This window comes from Artemia sp. Qi Xiang Cuo, chromosome 15, assembly GCF_049724085.1.
Source record: "Artemia sp. Qi Xiang Cuo chromosome 15, ASM4972408v1, whole genome shotgun sequence".
NCBI lineage: Eukaryota > Metazoa > Arthropoda > Branchiopoda > Anostraca > Artemiidae > Artemia > Artemia sp. Qi Xiang Cuo.
Window position 1 is genome coordinate 639,206 of NC_142808.1, and position 20,857 is coordinate 660,062.

A 20,857-nucleotide genomic window follows, 5' to 3' on the forward strand; every position below is an offset into this window, starting at 1 on the left:
GTTATCATGGTTTTGTGGTTTTATTTTATTAAATAGTAAGAGTATTCAAGCAAGGGTCAAGGTTAAGTAAAACTAATTATTTATTATTTATGCTATCTAAATGATTTTTTTTTTATTCTTAAGTGGTGGAGAGAGTCTTTCTCTAGACACACTTTCTTTTGTGATCTCTTTAAATGAATACATACAAGAAAAGAATGAATATTTATTTGAAAAAAAATATATGTATTTTGTTTTTTATTATTATCGCAGTAATAAAACACTTGAACGTAATATACGTAAAACTCTTGAAAATCGAAGCACTTCCGACACATATCTGTCCCTTACTTCTTTTTCTTCAAAAATCGCTACTTCGGTTAGTCGACGGAATTTTGGAAAGTTAGCTTAAATCCATCGTTTGCTTAAAACCTGAAAATGATAGGCACTAATAATTCTTGGCAAAAATATATAAATTTTAATGTATAGTTTTGTAGTTGTAGTACATCACTTTTTGTATAGTTACTGCACAATAAGGGGTTAGTAATAATACTTCTATAAAAGGAAATGATAATGTTGGATTTGGTGAAAAAGAGGTATTTTTTTTCCAGATCGTCCTGTAATGCTAAAATAAAACAGTATCTTAATGCAAATAGCTCTAAAATAATGTCTCATAGTAGGACTGTGTATGGAGGGGGGGGGCTCAAATTTGCGCCGTTTAAACCAGTGGAGAAAGGAGAGCAAAAAATTGTTCATATTTTGCCAGTTGTGTTCTCTATACAATCAACTTTTCTCCGGCCATTCCTCCCCCCTCTTAGATACCGTCTTCCTCGTTCTGCCTCAACAAAATCCCCTTGGAAAATTTTTCAAAGAAATATATAAAAAAGTCTTTTCCCCTATATAATTGAAAAGTTAATTATGTGGGCTACCTTCTCCCCCTGTTTTCTTACTTAATGATTCACTGTATAAAGTTTATTTCACGCATTCTTGAGCATTTTATTGATATTTTCTATATCTTACTAAATCATTTTATTTATGATCCATGTCTTTTACTTATATATATATATATATATATATATATATATATATATATATATATATATATATATATATATATATATTAAATAAGAGGTAAATTCAGTTCTATTAGAGCTTCTGATAGACTATTAGAAATAAATATTTTCTTATTATATTTATTAAACAGTTCTTTGTAACGAACCGTTCGCTGTAAGTAAGGAGCGACTCAACAAGCCCCCCTAATAAGTCCCTTTTCCGCCAAAGACATCCGATCGAAACTTTGAGATATTCATTTGATGGAGCATAGTTGAAAGGTTCAATAGCTGTGCCCTAGGGATTAACATGACCCCCCCCCCCATCTCTGAGGAAAGAGCTGTATGTTCAGCAATTTGCCCATTATTCACATACAGTATTTGTTATTGGGAAACCTTCGGATTTTTTTGGGGGGGAGACTTTTCATGAGGAAAGGTTATCCATGGGGAGGAAAGATTCCAAGGGGACATTTTACACGGGGAGGATGGGGGATGATTTCCTGACATGATTTGGAATACAGTCAGAAATTAAGTAAACTTTTTTAACTGAAAGTAAGGAGCAGTACTAAAACCTAAAACGAGCAGAAATTATTCCGCATATGAGGGGGTCTACTCCTTCCTCAACCCTTGCTCTTTACGCTAAATTTTGACCTATTGTTACAGCTTTTGATAAACAAAGCTCAAGTACAAGGGCCTTGGAATTTGAATGAGAAATAAAAAAAAAAACATTTAAAAAGAGAATTCTAAAAGAATTTTAAGACTTTAGCATAAAGAGTGAGGGTTGGTGAAGGGGCACCGCCCTTAGATACGGAATAATATCTTTTTGTTTTTAGTTTTAATATTGCTCCTTACTTTCAGTTTTAAAAAACTTGTTTTTGTCTTTATTTAATCCAAAGAAAAACGTCAAGAGAAAAAAAGTTTTAATCATTTGGGCTAAGTTATTAATAATATTTTAGTAATATTAAAGTATATTATTATTGCAAGCTCCTTTTGCAAGGGAACATTGCAATTATTGCAAGGGAACATTGCAAGCTCCTAGTCATGAATTGAAATATTTTACAGATGATAAAGCCTTCAAGTCTTTTTTAACAATTATCTCAGAATAAGGTTGCTACCAAATGGGGGGGGGTCAAAAAAGCTTAAAGACCGTGCCTTCAAATACAACAAAAAAGAAGCGAAATGTTTTGAAAACTAAGGCATCAATCCAAACAAAAGTTTGAATTGTCTGAATTACGCTATGTAAAATTTTGGTTGTGCAAAGTCAATTTACGAGAGGGTTGAGTTCTGTCAAGGGGGTTGAATTTCAAGAATGATTAAACATTCTTGGTAGGTCTGTTTAAAAACATCTCAGATGAAAGGGGTAGCCTAGATAGCTGGGGGAGGAGGCTTGAAATGATGACAAAATCAAGGGTTTTACGGAAGGTCGAAAGCCGAACTGATTAATCACAGCAAAACAAGAATGTTAGCAAAGGAATGGGGCCTAAGACCGATTAAAAATTAAACACACAGAAAAGCAATGCGAACATTGTTTTTACCACAAGTAACAGAATTATATATTTTATGCAAAATTTGGATTCCTTCAATTATGATTGCATTAATTTTTATGGGGGGGGGTCATCAAACTTTTTTGGTTTTTTGAATAATTCTTTGTATTTTAGATGGTTGAACAAGAGATAAAGAAGGAATCTCAAGCCAAACATGAAGAATTAAATGAAGGTAATATTGCAGATATTGTCACAGATGATGAAAATGAGGAGGCAGAATATGAAGCGTGGAAAATAAGAGAATTAAAACGAATTAAACGCGATAGAGAAGAACGTGAACAGTACGTATAATTAGAAGACATTTCTTTTCAGTACTAAATTATCATTTTAGTGTGGTACACCCCAAGGATCTAGTTATATTTTGCAACCATTATATTTTACTGTATATGCTGATTCACGTTAAGTAGAACCGCGAGACATCCCTTTACTTCACCAAATTTACCATTTAAGGGTCTTTGTACCACAAGGATCTAACATAATCAGCAACCAACATTTTTTAACATGCATATTGGATGTATTGAACAAGTATATCTGTTAGAATTCCCTCGGCTTTACTAAATGACCATTTTAGGGTGGGTAGAACCCAAGGACCTAATGATCATTTTGAACTATTGTTTTTCATTATATTCTAATAAATAATCATGGGTATGAGACTAGTCAGGAGGGAATTTTCTTTTATGCAAAATATATACTTCTATTAGTAGCGGATACATTTTTGGATGTTCTAAAACAAAATATATCTTTGGCAGTTTCATATCTTGTATTGATAAGGGTCTTTTAACTTGTGATCGAGAAAAAAATATTTTTGTATATCCCAGCATTTATAATATTATATTTATAAAATTATTATATTTATATAATTTAATATTATTTTTTTGTATTAAAATTAGTAGTAGTGAAAAAAGGAAAGTATCCAAAACCTAATACCTTGGTTATATAATGGATGAATATTTATTATTGTTACTTTTCACCCCATATTGAACTAGAATGTGTAATATACAGGTAAGCAATTTTATTTTTTATACACAATAAGGTCGAAATTTTGCAGAATAAATCCACAAACATCTTAATAACAAATGGTATAAATTATAGTGTCTCACTTTTTTTGTCATGTTGAAGTCTGAAGACGTTGATGTTACTAGTTTGTGTTTTAATTAATAATGGTAATAACACTAAATGAACTGAAGACATTGATGTTACTAGTTTGTGTTTTAATTAATAATGGTAATAACACTAAATGAACTGAAGACATTGATGTTACTAGTTTGTGTTTTAATTAATAATGGTAATAACACTAAATGAACTGAATGTATTATTTAATTTTTTATTTTTATCCACAGTGTAATTATCAGATCCTAATAGAGATGCTGATCAGATCTGAAACGCGGGTTTGTCTCTGCGAAGAAAGGAAACCAAGGCCTTATGGTATTGGATATTAAGTTCCTTTATTTACTTAAGGAAACATAAATAAAACAATTATTTTTATCTCTTTTATCTTTTCTTACTTTGAATTGACATTGGATAGAAGGAGGCTCGCTGTTGCCGAAAAGGAAGGAGACAATGGAGAGAAATAAACAAAAACACAAAGGAACAGACAATCTGTAACAAGTAACAGTAACAGTTTGGAAGTGGTCGGAGGCTGTTTGTCCTTTTTCCTAGCATTCCCTGCCGTAGAGCCTTGTGGGGGGCATATGATGATGTATCCATTTTTAATACCGAATTGTTGAACAAATCTACCTGCCTCTACAATACAAAAAAGCCCATCAAAACAACTTAAACTAAAAAAAAAATCTGTTTATGAAATCTAGTGCAGTGCTGTTTATACTAGGCTTCAATATCTTTGAACGGTGCTACTCTTCAAAGCCACCTTCTAGGCTTATTTTCCATCACGTCTCATATTAGGCAAACTCGTGAGAGGTCCATCTCGACGCCACTTTGATACCGCATATGCGGGATCCCCCCCCCCCCCTCCAGGAATTGAGACAGAAAAATTAGCTGAGGACAGAGAGGAAACTCCAAACCATCTCATAACACCGGAAAATTTGCGGCCTCTGTACAAATATTTGTTTGTAATTTTATCAAGAACAAAAAGCTTTCTCCCCTCTCTCCCCAAAAAATCCTGGATAGGGTCTTGGCTAAGCAACAGAGGGTCGTATAGAGTCCCCTCACAGGCCACCCCAAAGAAGTGAAACTAATATGGTAATTGGCAGATAATCTTTAAAATTTGGCCTTCAAACGGAACTAGATAATTTCGCGATGATATTACAAAATTTAAGTGGGGCATTTTTTTATGCTTTTTGAAATTCACAGGTAGGACCTATGTTGATTTCTCGTCTATTTTTATAAAGTTAACAGTCAGTCTATTGGTAATTCATAATTTCGTCTTATTTTACAGAATGGAAAAAGAGAAAGAAGAAATCGAGAGACTGCGTAACATGACAGAAGATCAGAGAAGGGCAGAACTGCGACACAACCCGAAAGTGGTGACAAACAAAGCTTCCAAAGGAAAATATAAATTCCTCCAAAAATACTACCACCGGGGCGCGTTTTTTATGGACAAAGAAGAGGATGTTTATAAACGTGATTTTTCGGCAGAGACATTGGAAGATAGGTTTAATAAGCAAGTTCTGCCTAAAGTGATGCAGGTGAGTTTTATTATTTATAGATGACTCCACATGTCAAGCATCTAGATTATACTAATGCTATCTTTTTTGTTACAACAAGAAACTCTTTTACTTACTATTGTTTTATCATTAGTTTTATTATTATTTTATTGCAAGTCTGGACTTATTTTTATTTATTAGATCACATTTCTGGATAAAATCAAAATTGTTGGCGACTACCATTCATGTATGCCGCTCGCCGCCTTAGGAAAAGTGGGGTAGCATACATGGGCGTATGTAGCTTCTTGTCTAGGGGGGGGGGGGCAGCCGATTCTGTGATGAAGGCCAAGGGGGAGGAACCTGAAGCTATATTGTCAGTTCACAAAATCTTACATTGCAAGTTCTATCATACCTATGAAAGCTTTATTAATAAGTAATCACCAAAACTGGAGTCATATAGATTAGCTTATTCAAAGGGTGATTTGAATCAGTAGCATCTAATATATCCTTTATCAATCAAAATTTGGTTCCAACTAGATGGTGCGTGCTCAAATAACTAAAATGTGTTCAAGAATCAGATGTGAATGGTCGTTGGAGTTTCAGTGATCCATTCAGGATTGACTTAAACTGACCGTGACCAACCCGCTCAATTTTCCGTCTCAGGTCTGACGGATTTTCAGATTTTCTATTTGAGACTACTTCAAGTAAAGGGTTTCTGAACGGAGTCCAAGACCAGTGTTAGCCACAAGAAAGCCATTATGGAGGAGATTAGAGCTCTGGTCGTTTGCGCCACGCCATGTCTAAAAAGAATGCAGAGTTAAATAGGGGTCGTCCGGGACGTGCGCTCTGAAATGAAAGAAAAATTCTCTAGTTTTAAGGCGATAAGAAAGATCAGATAATACTTTATTGATAAATGACTATCACAAGCTAAAAAGAATAGCCGAATTCGCGTTTCAAAAAAAAAAAATGCTAAAATTTTAACTAATGACAATTCTAACGCGAGTCAAAAATCACAAGAGAAACAATTGATAAATTTAAAAAGGTTAAAATCGAGGGCGAAAAAGATCAAATAAAAGGGTCAAAAATAAAAGGTATAACTCCAACTTGAAATTTAAAAACTATAGCTCGGACTGCATGACAAAAACCTGACAATACAAGAAGCCAATAGATAAAATTGTGATAAAAAAAAGAGAGAGGAGCCCTATTTAGCTAAGGACAGATGTCAAGAATTGTTAAGGCGCTTCCTGATGAAAGGGATGAAACTCTTCCGCATCCTCTCGCTAACAGCCTGGATTATAAAAATAGTACTGCAAATTTAGGTTAAAAGGACGCATTAAGACTTAAGGTCAAATACACACCCGCAGTATGTCATTAAAGGGACCTAAACACGGATCGAGATTTCAAGTGGACGTAAATCTTTAAGGGACTTTGGACGTAAATCTTTACGGACCAAGACCAAGAGAATACAGGGTATTCAAATAAAAGAGGCCTGGTGTAAATACGAAAATAATTTCTAGACCACACTACTTTTCCATTTACGAAAAATTAAGCAAGAAAAACGGGTTTTAATTTTTATAAAGCAGTGAATACAATAAAATAAACACTTAATTAAACAAAAATATTCCGAATATTTCGGCCCCACGTCCGGGAGCCTTTCTCAACGGGGAAACAAAGAAAAGAAAAAAATTAAACAAAAAATGTTCTTTTTAAAAACCTTGACTTACATCAAAATAAAAACATACTAAACACATAAAGAGAAAAAAAACAACAAAAGAAAAAATATAATAGGAAACAAAACTCACATATTAAATAAACACTTCCATTCACCGGCGTATAAACAAAATCGAATGTCTATATTGATTCAAACAAGCCTCCTCACTGTATATATATGGAAATCTAGAGATTTATTCAACGCAGTATTACAAAACTCAAGAACAGTTAGTGAACTTTTTAAGTCAATAGACCGGTAACTTGCTTTGACTCTAAAGTGATTATTTTGTTTAGTATAAATACAGTTCACCAAATCAAATGCAGTTCACCAAAACAAATCACCCTATATGATGGTTTAGACATAATGAACTATCTTAAAAACCAAAATTTTATTAAATACTGAATAAAAACACGGCAGTGCTTTTTTCGTTTTTTTTTTTTTTGTACCCTTTGCTTGTGAAACCTCATTGCCAAGCTTCATACCAAAAATCATTTCTTTTTTTGCTGTCTATATAAACAAATCATCTGTATGTAAATTATCAGTTAACAAAGAGGTGATGTAATCGTATCAATCTTTGAGGCAGTCTATTGTGAAAGGATATATGAAATAAGGGAATTTTTTCTATAAATATGACAAAAGGGGATAGTTCAGAAGAAGTATAAATGCTTCGACCAGAAAAAGATTTCAAGGCATAGTTTTTTCCCTTCACTGCTTGGCCCTGGCACTTCTTAGCTTCTTTTGAATAATAGCTTTGAGCCAGACCGTCAAAAAAGGAATCTTTGAGGTATACGTCAAGGTTGTGTACCTCAGGATGTACCTCAGAAAACGCTTTGTTCTTAAAATGGCTCTTACTGGCACACCTTTTTGAACTTAGATTTCCTGTCCAAAAAATGATGCAACATAAAAACAAAACTAAAAAAAAAATATAAAAATTGTCAAAGAATGATTGTAGAAGGGGTAGTTTTCCCATGATTTTGTGTCATAAATTTCATTAATCGAACTAAATGTACTAACGCTATCTTTTAACACTAATAAGGGTGACATTTTGAACTGGTGACATTTACGCTAAGACGTAGCGTAACTTCTAGGAATGGAAACTGGTATTTTTGTGACATAAAATCACCGGTGCCATCTAGCATTTGTCGTATCTTGATATTTTTTAGTGCAATATTAAGGTAAAATCAAATTAACTAATGCAATTGGTGAAGTAATAAGTATCTAATCTTTTTGTATTGAAGTAATAAGTATCTAATCATATTGCCAGGATATAAGGCAATATGGCAGCGTTATAAAGACTGATGAGTTGATTAAAAAAAAAATAAGGGATCTGAATTATTTTTGATTTTTATAAATGCCTGTTTTTCGCTTATTAAAAATATTAAAAACTTAATAAATGTTAAAATACTAATAAATATTAAAAGAAAAATCAAATTCATTAATATAATTGGGGAAGTAATAAGTATCTAATATCAGTTTCGAAAAATCACGAAATTTGAAAACAATGCCAAGAATCGCCAAACGCTAGACGGTGTTGGTTATTTTTTCCAACACTAACGCCGGTTTTCACTCGTATACGTTATCCAAACTCTTTGCCTGGGCTCTAGCTGATTCTGATCAGCACAATAGTGATGTCGAATGTTTTTTATTGATGATTTAAAAGTCAAAGTCGAATGCTTTCATTGTCTGTTTCAGGTTAAAAACTTTGGTCGAAGTGGTCGTACTAAGTATACTCATCTGGTTGACCAGGATACAACAATTGGAGATTCGCCTTGGATATCAGAGACATCTACAAATCTGAAGTTCTACAACAACGTTGCTGGTGGAATGAGAAATCAATTTGAAAAACCCTCGTCGAAGAAAAGGAAGATGCACTAAATAGAAAGTCGCTTTCTTTTAGATGCCTGAAAGAATCTAAACAAATAAAGGACTCAGTTTGTGTAATTTCGTGGCTTTGGTTTGTGTCGAGAAAAGATGAAAGACCTGATCGTAAGATAAGTGATGTTTAGTTCCTTGTTTTTGAAGGCAAGATTTTTCAAAATCAGTTGGCATTGTTTTTAGACTGTTGCGAAATTGTTTTATGGTGGGAGTGGATAGGCGCTGAGAAAGACGCATGGGGACGGTTCTTTTCCCCTTAGCTGAACCGTCACCTATTTCCTAATTTGGACTAATTTCAGTTCAAAAGCTAATTTTTTGTTCTATAAATGACATTGAATATCAGAAAATATGTATTCACATAGTTTGGAGGAAAGGGTTGCTAAAAATCTAGAAAAAAATTTACAGTTGGAAACATATCCCAAACTGAATAGTCATGCCATTGGATTAGTGATATATTTAAAAGACAGTACATAATTTTGATGTCATACCAATCTGTATTTTTTTATTCTTTTTTCAATATTTCCTTGGAATAAACAGTGTTTTTGCCTTACTTATGAGTAATTTTTTGACGACACTTTATTTCTATTTTAAAATGAACGAAAATAAATATACAAAATGAGTAAATTTTATAATAAAGACAGGGAAATAAATACACATAGAATCTGGATATTTTGATATCGCGTCTGGAAACCTTTAACAGGGAAGCAAGGGAAAAAACAAAGGGGAAAAGAAAAACTACAAAGGACAAAATAGATATAGACATAGCAAGGCTCCTAAACATAGGCAGGGAAAAGGACACAAGCAGAAAATTGAAGGTTTTCTTTTTCAGCTGCAAATTTTGCCTGAATGTTGTTTTTTTTTTTCTCTCTCTCTCTCTTTCGTTTTGTCTCTTGAACTTCTTAAACTTTAGTTTTCCTTTATAAAGTTTCCCTTTATAAATATTTTAGTTTTGCTTTCGGAATTAGTTGTTGGTTGACAATATGTTTGCTGCCTATCCATCGGATATTCTTATTTTCAGTTCTTCATTGTCGTGTATTTTTTATTGACAAACTTTTAGTTTTCATTGACTATCTGATTGTAAATTAGATTTTCAGTTACTTTTTGGATTATCATATTGAAATCCGTTCTACTCACAACTTTCGGTTAACACGAATTGTCGTAGTTTCATTCGGGGAATATTTTAAGCCTGTTTTTCTATGAAAGAGTAAGACCTGAAGAGCATTTAGTGAATTAAAATTAATATGGTTTTTACAATACATGTCAACACCGTGCTTCATCCGGACGTGTGTTACTTCATCTGGCTTAATTTACTTTCGTTTTACTGTGCTACTCTAAAACATTGACAATTTTTGCCTCCCTTAAGAGACAACTTTGTAAGGAAAGCTACTCCTTCTTAAGCTGCTTTTATCGGATTTTTCACTTGCCTTTCTTTTTTTTAATTCGGCAGCTGCTAATACCAAAAAGGGCATAACTGCATATGAAGGTCTGTTTCATTGAAATTTGAATTTCATATTCTTGGATTATATCCAAGATATAGTCAATTCAAATAATCATATTTTATTTACACTGTCCTTGGTACCTTGTGGTTTTATTCCCTTTTATATTTGTTCTTTCCATTTTTTTTCGCCGGTTGATATTACTGCGTCAAAAACGCGTCTTACAAACTTATCTACATCAGATTGGGATGATCTCAGATCTTTCAGATCTGGAATAGTAGAGTAAATATCAAATCAAAACATTGCTTCAAACACTTGCCATTAAAAATACAAGCAAAACGAAATAGGAATAATAAAAAGAATAAAACAAGCATTTTTCTCGCAACATTAGGTGCAACTATTTGCTGATTTTCGTTCATATTCTCTGGTTTTTATTTAATTTTTAGTGTTTTAGTAAAATTAGAATGTTAGGTGGAGTTACCTAAATAAAATTTTCCAGTTGAAGCATGTTCATTTTATTTCTTATTGTGACTATAATTGACATCGGAATAAAAATGTCCAAAGATCTATGCTATATTTGATATATAGGACCAGAGACGGACTTCTATCTCTCTCTCTCTCTCTCTCTCTCTCTCTCTCTCTCTCTCTCTCTCTCTCTCTCTCTCTCTCTCTCTCTCTCTCTCTCTCTCTCTCTCTCTCTCTCTCTCTCTCTCTCTCTCTCTCTCTCTCTCTCTCTCTCTCTCTCTCTCTCTCTCTCTCTCTCTCTCTCTCTCTCTCTCTCTCTCTCTCTCTCTCTCTCTCTCTCTCTCTCTCTCTCTCTCTCTCTCTCTCTCTCTCTCTCTCTCTCTCTCTCTCTCTCTCTCTCTCTCTCTCTCTCTCTCTCTCTCTCTCTCTCTCTCTCTCTCTCTCTCTCTCTCTCTCTCTCTCTCTCTCTCTCTCTCTCTCTCTCTCTCTCTCTCTCTCTCTCTCTCTCTCTCTCTCTCTCTCTCTCTCTCTCTCTCTCTCTCTCTCTCTCTCTCTCTCTCTCTCTCTCTCTCTCTCTCTCTCTCTCTCTCTCTCTCTCTCTCTCTCTCTCTCTCTCTCTCTCTCTCTCTCTCTCTCTCTCTCTCTCTCTCTCTCTCTCTCTCTCTCTCTCTCTCTCTCTCTCTCTCTCTCTCTCTCTCTCTCTCTCTCTCTCTCTCTCTCTCTCTCTCTCTCTCTCTCTCTCTATATATATATATATATATATATATATATATATATATATATATATGTATATATATATAAAGGTATAGAAAAAGCGATCGCTCGGTCTATGGTACTCGGCATGCTTGTACATATATGATTCTCCCTGTCGCTTGTGTTCCAACGGCAGATTCATGTGACTTCTATTCCACCTTTTTCTCCATGATTATTTTTGCTTTATTTATCTTGTTACATAATTTGGTTTTTCGTTTGCAATTCGCCGTAATTCTCGCTCATTGCGTGTTATTTTCGTTTACGATTCAATGGGATTCTCGCTGTCGCTTGTTCTATACCCTTTTCTTTAGTTTTTTGGAGTCCTTCGTCACCTTGTATTATTTTACATGCGTCATAAATACCAAAAACAATGCGATGACCCCTGGAAAAAAACATGTAAGTTGTTCTTTAAATGAATGTGATGTCATACAGATGAAAAATGCTTTTCCAAAACTAAGGCTTTAAAGGAATTTTCTCAAAATCGTGACCTATTTAGATTCTTTTTTAGGCCAGAAAATCTCAGTGTGCAAATTTTCAAAAAACAATGTGGAGCCGTTGTCGAGGAAAAATACATTCAAAAATACACAATGATTGCTCGCTCAAAGAGAGTAAATAAATATATTTAAGTTTGGCCGCCACCTTCTTCTTAAAATCTAATTGTCTAGGTGTTGGTTTTATGTCATAAAAAATCTACTGACTATATTAGAATTTCCGTTCTCCTACATTTAGCCCTCTTTAAAGCCTGTAAATATCAAAAATGCAATTTTGTGTGAAAAGTTGCATTTTACTTTGTTTCAATCACTTTCGACTATAAAAAAAAATGCACAAGAATTTTGATTTCCTATCAAATGAGCCCTCTGCAAAGTTTTTACGACCATCCCTTCTATAAGAAGTAGCAGGGGGGTATGAACGCATAGAGGCCCCGTCGTTCTTTGCTAAATGAGCATCGATGGGCATACCAAGTCCTTGGCGAATAGATCAAGAACGCTTATCAACTCTTTAAATAAGGAAGTGGATGTTTTGCTCTTTGCCAAAAAGTAAATAAAGAAAAGGTAAGTTATAGACAATATTATTCTTATGGCTCACTTCCACAAACGCGCGTCGTACACCTACAGCCGTATTGTTGCAAATAAGTGGAAATTTGATCGCACATATTTGTCACGACTTTGCAACGCTATGGTGCTCCCTCATTTGCTGTACTTGAGCCCGTGCTGGCGAATTTTTACTCTGAGTGCTAGGCGTAATCTTCGAGCTACATATTATGGTTTTGCAAAGTTTTTGCTGCGGGTCTCCCCATGGACGAGCAATCGATACATGTCTAGGAGGTTTAATATAGTTGACCCAGAGGATCCTATAGGAGCGCAAATCTGGCGTTTTAATTTGTGTATTTGCGGCCACCCGTGGGCTGGATTGCTATGACAGTAATGGACTGGCAAGTTTTGTCTTGTTGACTTTGTATGGATTTTTATATTTTGTGTTACTTATTTTGAAGTGGTGTTTTGTTGTTGTTTTGCTCCATCTGCCTTTGTTTTTGATGGGTTAATAAACTATATATATATATATATATATATATATATATATATATATATATATATATATATATATATATATATATATATATATATATATATATATATATATATATATATAATACTACAACTACTTTTTCTGTCAGGAAAGTCCGATTTCCACGGTAAAGTTTACCTAAGGCCGTAGAGGAAATTTAGCTTTTCAGAGTCTCCTCCCTTCCTTTTTTAAGGGTTAAGTAAGGGTAGCATCATAACCTCGAGAACATTATTTGTATCTGTACATTCAATATAAGGTTTTCCAGATTTAGATAATTTCGGAGGCAACGCTGCCTTTCCATGACGATAAGTAAAAGTTCAAATAGGGACAAAATCCTTTTAATAGACAGTGTTTCACAAACACTGTCTTTTGAGTTTTACTACTGATGACGGTCGCTACATATGTGACCGAAATATCTGGTATTTTTGTGAATTTCTATCACTGTTGGTGAAACACTGTCTATTAAAAGGATTTTATCCCTATTTGAACTTTTATTTATTTTCCAGATTTAGGGAGGAGGGACTTATTCTGTTGTGGGAGAGTTGCCTCGATATAGTTTTTTCGATCAATAGATCTGGCTGATGATTGCGAATGGAAGGTTTGGAAGTGATAAGGGTAGAGGCGATTTTACTTGCCTTTCGGGCCCAACTCCAAGTGTTATGGATTATGCGCTTATTAATACGAAATTTGCGCCTGAATCAATTTATATGGACGTACTAAATTTAGTTGGATCTAATCATAGAGCTATTAAGCTTGAGGTTAAGACTGGGCAGTTTCAAGACGGTGGTCCTCGAGTTAGAAATTTATGTAATGTAGACCTTAGATCAGATGGCTTAGGAAAACGAATTAGAAATGATTTAACAGATAATGAGTTTGAAGCATTTAAAATGAGCTTTTGAAGTTGCATGTAACAAATATATGAACGCGTCAGAAGGGAATGGAAAAGATATACATGGTATAGTTATGGAGTTAAATGAAATAATGGGCAGTTGTGCAGTATCGTGTAACCTGACAAAAGAAAGAAAGAAAAGCGATATTTTGATTTGGAATATAAGTTAATGAACGAAAAGATGAGATACTTATTGAGTCATTTAAAAGAATATGATAGCACTTAAGACCAAAGTTTTAGATTAGCCGAATATAAAGATAAAAGAAGAGATTATAAAAGATTAATAAAAAGGAAAAAAAGAGTTTGAGAAAAAGAAAAAACTGGATATCGCAGATGATTTTAGAAATAAAGATTTTAAGAAGTTTTTGGGTTATATAAGGAGCGATAGTGGAAAAGGAAATACCCAGGTTGCTCCAGACGCCAATTCATGGCCTTATTACCTAGAAAGCTTGGAAGGTGATTGTGCAGAAATACAAGAGGTAGCACACACCCCAGAGATGGTTGTTTACCCTATGAGGGAACATAATTACGATTTAGTAGGGGAAGTGAATAATGATGATATTAAGTTGGTATTCAAGAATTTAAAAGAGGTTCGGCTGCAGGTGTTGATGGTATAACGTTATTTAAGAATTTTCTTTCAATTTTGTGTCGATAATTGTTTTTCTTTGCAATAAGGTGTTAACTTCAGGACAAGGGCCAAGTGATTGGAAGAGCTCTTTGCTTATACGGCTTTTAAGAGATGAAACCCCAAGAGGCATGAGAATTATCGTTTAATAGCGCTTTTCCCTCCCTTAAGTAAGGTGGTGAAGAAAATATTAGATAGTAGGCTTTCTAAATGGTTAAATAAAAATAATATCATACATGAAGAACAAGGAGGTTTTAGGACAGGGTATGGGACGGTAGATACAGTATTTATTTTAAAGGCAATGGTTGATAAGTATGGAAAAAAAAAAACTTGCCTGCATGTGAAATTTCCTGACCTTCATACTGGGTTCGGCAGTGTCGACAGACAGAGAGCTATTGAAGGATGCCCTGTTTAGAATTGGCCTCCCTCATTTGTTTGTGAGATTGATAGTGAGTATGTATATTTGTGTTAGTGGAATCGTTTTAGTTGGTAACAGGTTTTCTAGGCTTTTTAATATTAAGCTAGGAGTAAAATAGGGCAGCACTCTTTCTCCTAAATTGTTTAATATTTTTATAAATGATGTTGTTGATTTTCTATGTAATAGATGGGCTCCGAAGTTTTAGACTAGGAACCCATAAACTATCACTTTTATTATTTGCAGATGATATTGCTTTAATGGCTAGTACACCGTAAGATCTGCAGACGCTTTTGAGTCTCATAGAACAATATTTGCAGATGAAAAAATTAAGGCTGAATGTTGAAAAGAGTGGAGTTGTTATTTTTAAGAAAAGAAAATTAAGTGGTGAAGATGATTATAGATTTAAATTTAATAATAAGGAACTGAAAGTAAATAAAATATTTAGGATTTGTTTTATCGGAAAGTGGAAGTTTAAAGAGCCATGTTGATGAACTAATTAATAGAGACAAAAGTGTCTGCCATGTCTGCAGTTTTTAGAAACCCTTTAGATAATGGGAATTAAAAACCTAAAAATGCATAAAAGAATATTTAATACAAAAGTTTTATCAGTTATAGAATATGGAGCAGAGATTTGGGGTGGAGAAGCAGCACAGCAGTTGGACCCTCTCCAGCTCCAGTATTATAAAAGTGTTTGGGTTACACCAGACAACTCATTCACAGATTCTGAAAGTTGATATGGGCCTGTTTTGGTTAAAACTACGTAGGTCTATTTTGATGCTTAGATTTTGGTTGAAGCTCATTAGGGGTTATGAAGATGGACTAGTAAGAGCAGCTTATTATCATATGTTGAATTATGGTTGGAAAACGTCGTGGCCGTCCCAAATTAAGTTAATACTAGACATAGTGGGAATGCCTTACTTATGGAATGATGGTCTTGGTTCCCGTGATTTTCCAACAGATTTAGAAAGCCAGGTACGATTTATCTTAGAGAGCCAAGAAATTCAGTATTGGCAAGGGCTGGTTTTAAATTCTACAACATTGAATCATCATAATCAGGCTAAACATAGTTTTGGAAAGGAAGTGTATTTTAAATTTAATTTACCGGCTATGATTTTATGTCGATGGATTCAGCTTAGGGCGAATTGCCTTCCAATCCAGAGCAGGCAAAAGGTGGTTCCACAAAAAGATAACTGATCCGGAAGGGTGGTATATGTGTCCTGTTTGTAAAGATGAGGACGAAGATTTGGACCATTTTCTTCGGAAGTGCCAGGTGCTCTCTGATTTAAGAGAAAAACACTTACATTGGATTGTTTTGCTGCTTCCTGGTATGTTACGAAGCAGTAATGCAACCACAATATTTCGTATTGGCGCGTACATAGATAAAAGCTTAGAAAGAAGGAAAAGTTTATACAATTAAATAGAATTACAATTATTTTCTCACTAAATTACCATTAGGTATTTTTTTCGCTATGTGTTATGTTTCTGTGTGCTTTGTATCTTGTTCTGTTGTGATTTCTTTATTTTTCGTAAATTTTTGTTATGTGTAACTCATGGGCTTTTGAAATACACGATCTATCTATCTATAGGGAATAATTTCAGTTGATTTGAAGTTTCAATGTTGCTTCTTACTTTCAGTTGAAAAAAACTTATGTTTTTTTCTGACCATTCTTCAAATCATGCTGGGAAATCCCCCCCCCCCCCCGCTATAAAACTTTTTCCTGGAAACTTTCGAGGAAGGGTTGCTAGTCGCCCTCCAATATTTTCGGTCGCTCAAAAAGGGCACTAAAAATTCAGTTTCAGTTTTAATGAGCTCTCCCCCAATGTCGAAGGACCATTGGTTTCGTACGATCACCCATGGGATAAACAAACAATTAAACTTCCGCTATTTCTCTTCTGGTGAAAGATAAAAAATTCCAAATTTTTGAAGATAGGAGGTAGAAACCTCCCCAGTAGGAGTCTTTCATATGCTGTAGCTGAAGGTGTGTTTTTATTAAGATTCCGTGACTTTTAGGGGGCATTTGCCTCGTTTTTCCGAAAATCAGGTACATTTTCTCAGGCTCTTAGCTTTCATAGGGTGACACTAAAATTAGTGAATTTTATATTTTTGGAATCAGAACAAAAGCCAATTCTTTTGATGTGTATTGCTATCGAAATTTCCATTTTTTAGAGTTTTGATTACTATTACACTGAGTCGCTGCTTACAGTTGGTTACCACAAACTGTTTGATAGACTTCGACGAAATCTTTTAACGTTCTTGTCAGTGGACCTAATTCAGAACAATTTAAGTGGAGGGGAAAATTTGTTTTTCAAAATCTGAATGGGGATATTTTGCTATTTTTCAGTGGAAACACCCAAAAAGGGTATAAGGAAAATTCCCCCAAGTCAAAACCCTGAATCTTGTCGCCATTTTCAAATTTTAATTTGTGTTTTCTAAAAGACTGTTAGGAAAAACCTTGGGTGTTCTTAGAGGCTTTTGTTCTGAAAGAGAACCATGTCGGCTTTCTCAAATATTTAAAAGTTGAAAATTGCGAGAAAACACTTATAGAATTTCATCAAAATTCTGTAAATTCTAACTTAGCATAACTAGGGTAGAAAATTAATTAACATGACCTGAACTGCATTCTTGGTTGCTTTCTTGATATCTTAAATAATATTCAATCCTATTGGAAAAAGGAATAGTTTGATTTATCATATGCTAATGCTGGTACGGAAGTCAGAGAAATGGGGCAGATATAATTAAGCACTCGTCATTAGTAAAAAATTGTTTAGTTAAGTTCTGGAAGCTAACCGTATCAGGTCAAGATGATTTTTGTGAAATTGGAAAGTAGATTGACGACTTTGTTTTTGAAACTTTAGTTAGCCTTCCCTTTAATATTTTGATCTCTTAATGTTTTATAACACAGAATTAAAAAAATGAACACAACACAGAATAATAAAATATTGACTGTTATTTTTTCTTAGTACTGAGGGATAGGACTGGCCAATTTTTGTTATATTGTTATGCGTATAACATTATTATTTAAATTTGTAGCATAGAAAAAAAACATGTGGCACTAAACCCTTAAATTCCAAAGTAGCAGTAAGGATCTCCGTCTCAAGGCCCTTCAGCCAGGAAGTGCAATGGGGGGGGATGGGGACCAGTCATCCTTTGCTTTCGCACACCCCTCTTGCTTACCTTCCCCATGTTTCTTCAGGTACCCATTTAGAGCTGGGTCAACTCTGGCTGAGCTTGCACTAGACTTGAATGTACCATAGACATACCTTTAGAATCAAAATTTCCTCCTAAACCCAAATATCGCATTCATTTGCGTTGGAAATGAACTTTTTTCATTTTTACTTTATGTTTAACGGAAGATACAGTGAATCTAGCATTAGCCTTATTTTTTAGATAAATCTATTGATCTTTAATGGTTTTGCTGCTTTTCCACATTCAGTTAAAAAAAAATTAATAAGATTTTAGTATCCAAAATCCTAAGTTAAGAGGCAATGCCCATAATGCCACTACACAGATACATGGGCACCCATAAGCTAAATTTTAGGGGGGGAGGGTATTAAAAAAATCGATATATACTTTTTTATTTTCATTAGGGAGCACCTTATTGTACACACTCGATTTTCCCTTTAAAAATGTAACTAGCAAGAAGTGGAGCTAAAGCTCCCTCCCCCCTACTTATGGGTGCCTGTGCACAGATGTAAAAGGTATGTGTAACGAATATATTTATTTATTGGAGATCTCACCCTAAAAGAGAAGCACATAAATCCAGGGTTGAAGAGGGGTCCAATTTTGTCAAATTTCCAAAATAATCGTAAATTATAAAACAAATATGTGGAAAGTCGTAAGACTAAGTATCCTTCCCCCATTTCCGTCCGACGGAAATTTCAAAAGATTTTTACTTGTTTGCATATTTTTGTTAATCTGGATCGCGATCAATCTCTCTCTCTCTCTCTTTCTATCTTCTTCGCTCTCTCCTTAATGTTTTTCTATTGCTTATGAGCTCATGTTTGAACAGTATTTGTATTTTTCTCTACCTTTCCTCTTCTTTACAGATCATACGGATATCCTTTACAGAGCTTACAGACCCTTTGTTGGAAACAGTGTATTATATTTGTTTTGTGAAGGTCGTACTAAGTATACTCATCTGGTTGACCAGGATATAACTATTGGAGATTCGCCTTGGATATCAGAGACATCTACAAATCTGAAGTTCTACAACAACGTTGCTGGTGGAATGAGAAATCAATTTGAAAAACCCTTGTCGAAGAAAAGGAAGATGCACTAAATAGAAAGTCGCTTTCTTTTAGATACCTGAAAGAATTTAAACAAATAAAGGACTCAGAATTGTGTAATTTTGTGGCTTTGGTTTGCGTCGAGAAAAGATGAAAGACCTGATCGTAAGATAAGCGATGTTTAGTTCCTTGTTTTTGAAGGCAAGATTTTTCAAAATCAGTTGGCATTGTTTTTAGACGTGGCAGTATTGTTTTATGGTGGGAGTGGATAGGTGCTGAGAAAGACGCGGGGGACGATTCCCCCCCCCCCTAGCTGCTCATCCTAATTTGAACTAATTTTAGTTCAAGAGCTAATTTTGTGTTCTATAAATGACATTGAATATCAACAAATACGTATTCACATAGTTTGGAGGAAAGGGTTACTAAAAAGCTGGAAAAAAGTTTACAGTTGTGAACATATCCCAAACTGAATAGTCATGTGATTGGATGACTCATATATTTAAAGGACAGTACTCAAACTTAATATCATACCAATCTGTATTTTTTTATTTTTGTTTTCCCCCTTGGAATAAATGGTGTTTTTGCCTTACTTATGAGTAATTTTTTGACGACACCTGATTTCCATTTTAAAGGTAACGAAATGAAAATAAATATACAAAACGAGTAAATTTTATTAGAAAAACAGGGGAATAAATACACATATAAAATCTGGATATTTCGATATCGCGTCTGGAAACCTCTTGACGAGGAAGCAAGGAAAAAAACAAAGACAAGGATGGACAAAATAGATAGAGACATAGCAAAGCTCCTAAACATAGGCAGGGAAAAGGACAAAAGCAGAAAATTGAAGATTTTCTCTGTCAGCCGCAAATTTTGTCTAAATTTGGGTTTTTTCTTTTTACTTTTCTCTTTCATATAATCGGCTGTTAAGGTTACATGTAAGCATGCACTTGTTATTCTAAAACATAATCGGTAATACTAATATATATGCATAAATAAAAAGTAATTATATTTGTGATATTCCATAAAATTGACGGTTTGATTGGTTTGAAATTAGGTGTTCCTTGACAATATGTTTGCTGCCTATCTATTGGATATTTTTATTTTCAGTTCTTCATTGTCGTGTATTTTTTTTATTGACAAACTTATAGTTTTCATTGACTATCTGATTGTAAATTAGATTTTTAATTACTTTTTGGATTATCAAGTTGAAATTCGTTCTACTCGAAGCGTTCGGTTAGCACGAATTGTCGTAGTTTCAATCAGGGAATATTTTTGAGGCCTTTTTTTCTATGAAAGAGTAGGAACCGAAGAGCCTTTAGCGAATTAAAGTCTATATTGTTTTACAGCATATGGCAACACTGTGCTTCATCTGGACCTGTGTTACTTCATTTTGCTTAATTTACTTTCGTTTTATTTTCGTTTCGTTGTACGTTTCACTTGCCTTTCTTTTTTTACTTTAAAACATTAGCAATTTTTTGCCACCCTTAAGAGACAGCTTTTTAAGGAAAGTTACTCCTTCTTAAGCTGCTTTTATCGGATTTTTCACTTGCCTTTCTTCTTTTAAGTTGGCTAATACCAAAAAGGGCATAACTGCAAATGAAGGTCTGTTTCATTGAAATTTGAATTCTCAATTTTTACTAATATTCCCATATATAAATGTAACTTTCTACATAATCAATTCAAATAATCCGATTTCATTTACACTGTCCTTGGTACCTTA

The 20,857-nt window shown here is 34.1% G+C and overlaps 1 protein-coding gene across 1 annotated transcript in view; it reads left to right on the forward strand.

Moving 5' to 3' along the window:
- Mfap1 (Microfibril-associated protein 1) overlaps nucleotides 1-10,792 on the forward strand; it is a 48,504-nt gene extending 37,712 nt beyond the window's left edge. The window contains exons 5-7 of the mRNA XM_089101416.1: nucleotides 2,681-2,847; nucleotides 4,962-5,211; nucleotides 8,573-10,792. Of these exons, the coding sequence (XP_088957542.1) occupies nucleotides 2,681-2,847; nucleotides 4,962-5,211; nucleotides 8,573-8,755 (600 nt within the window). The 3' untranslated portion in view covers nucleotides 8,756-10,792. The remainder of the gene's footprint in view (nucleotides 1-2,680; nucleotides 2,848-4,961; nucleotides 5,212-8,572) is intronic.
- Nucleotides 10,793-20,857: the final 10,065 nt, after the last annotated feature.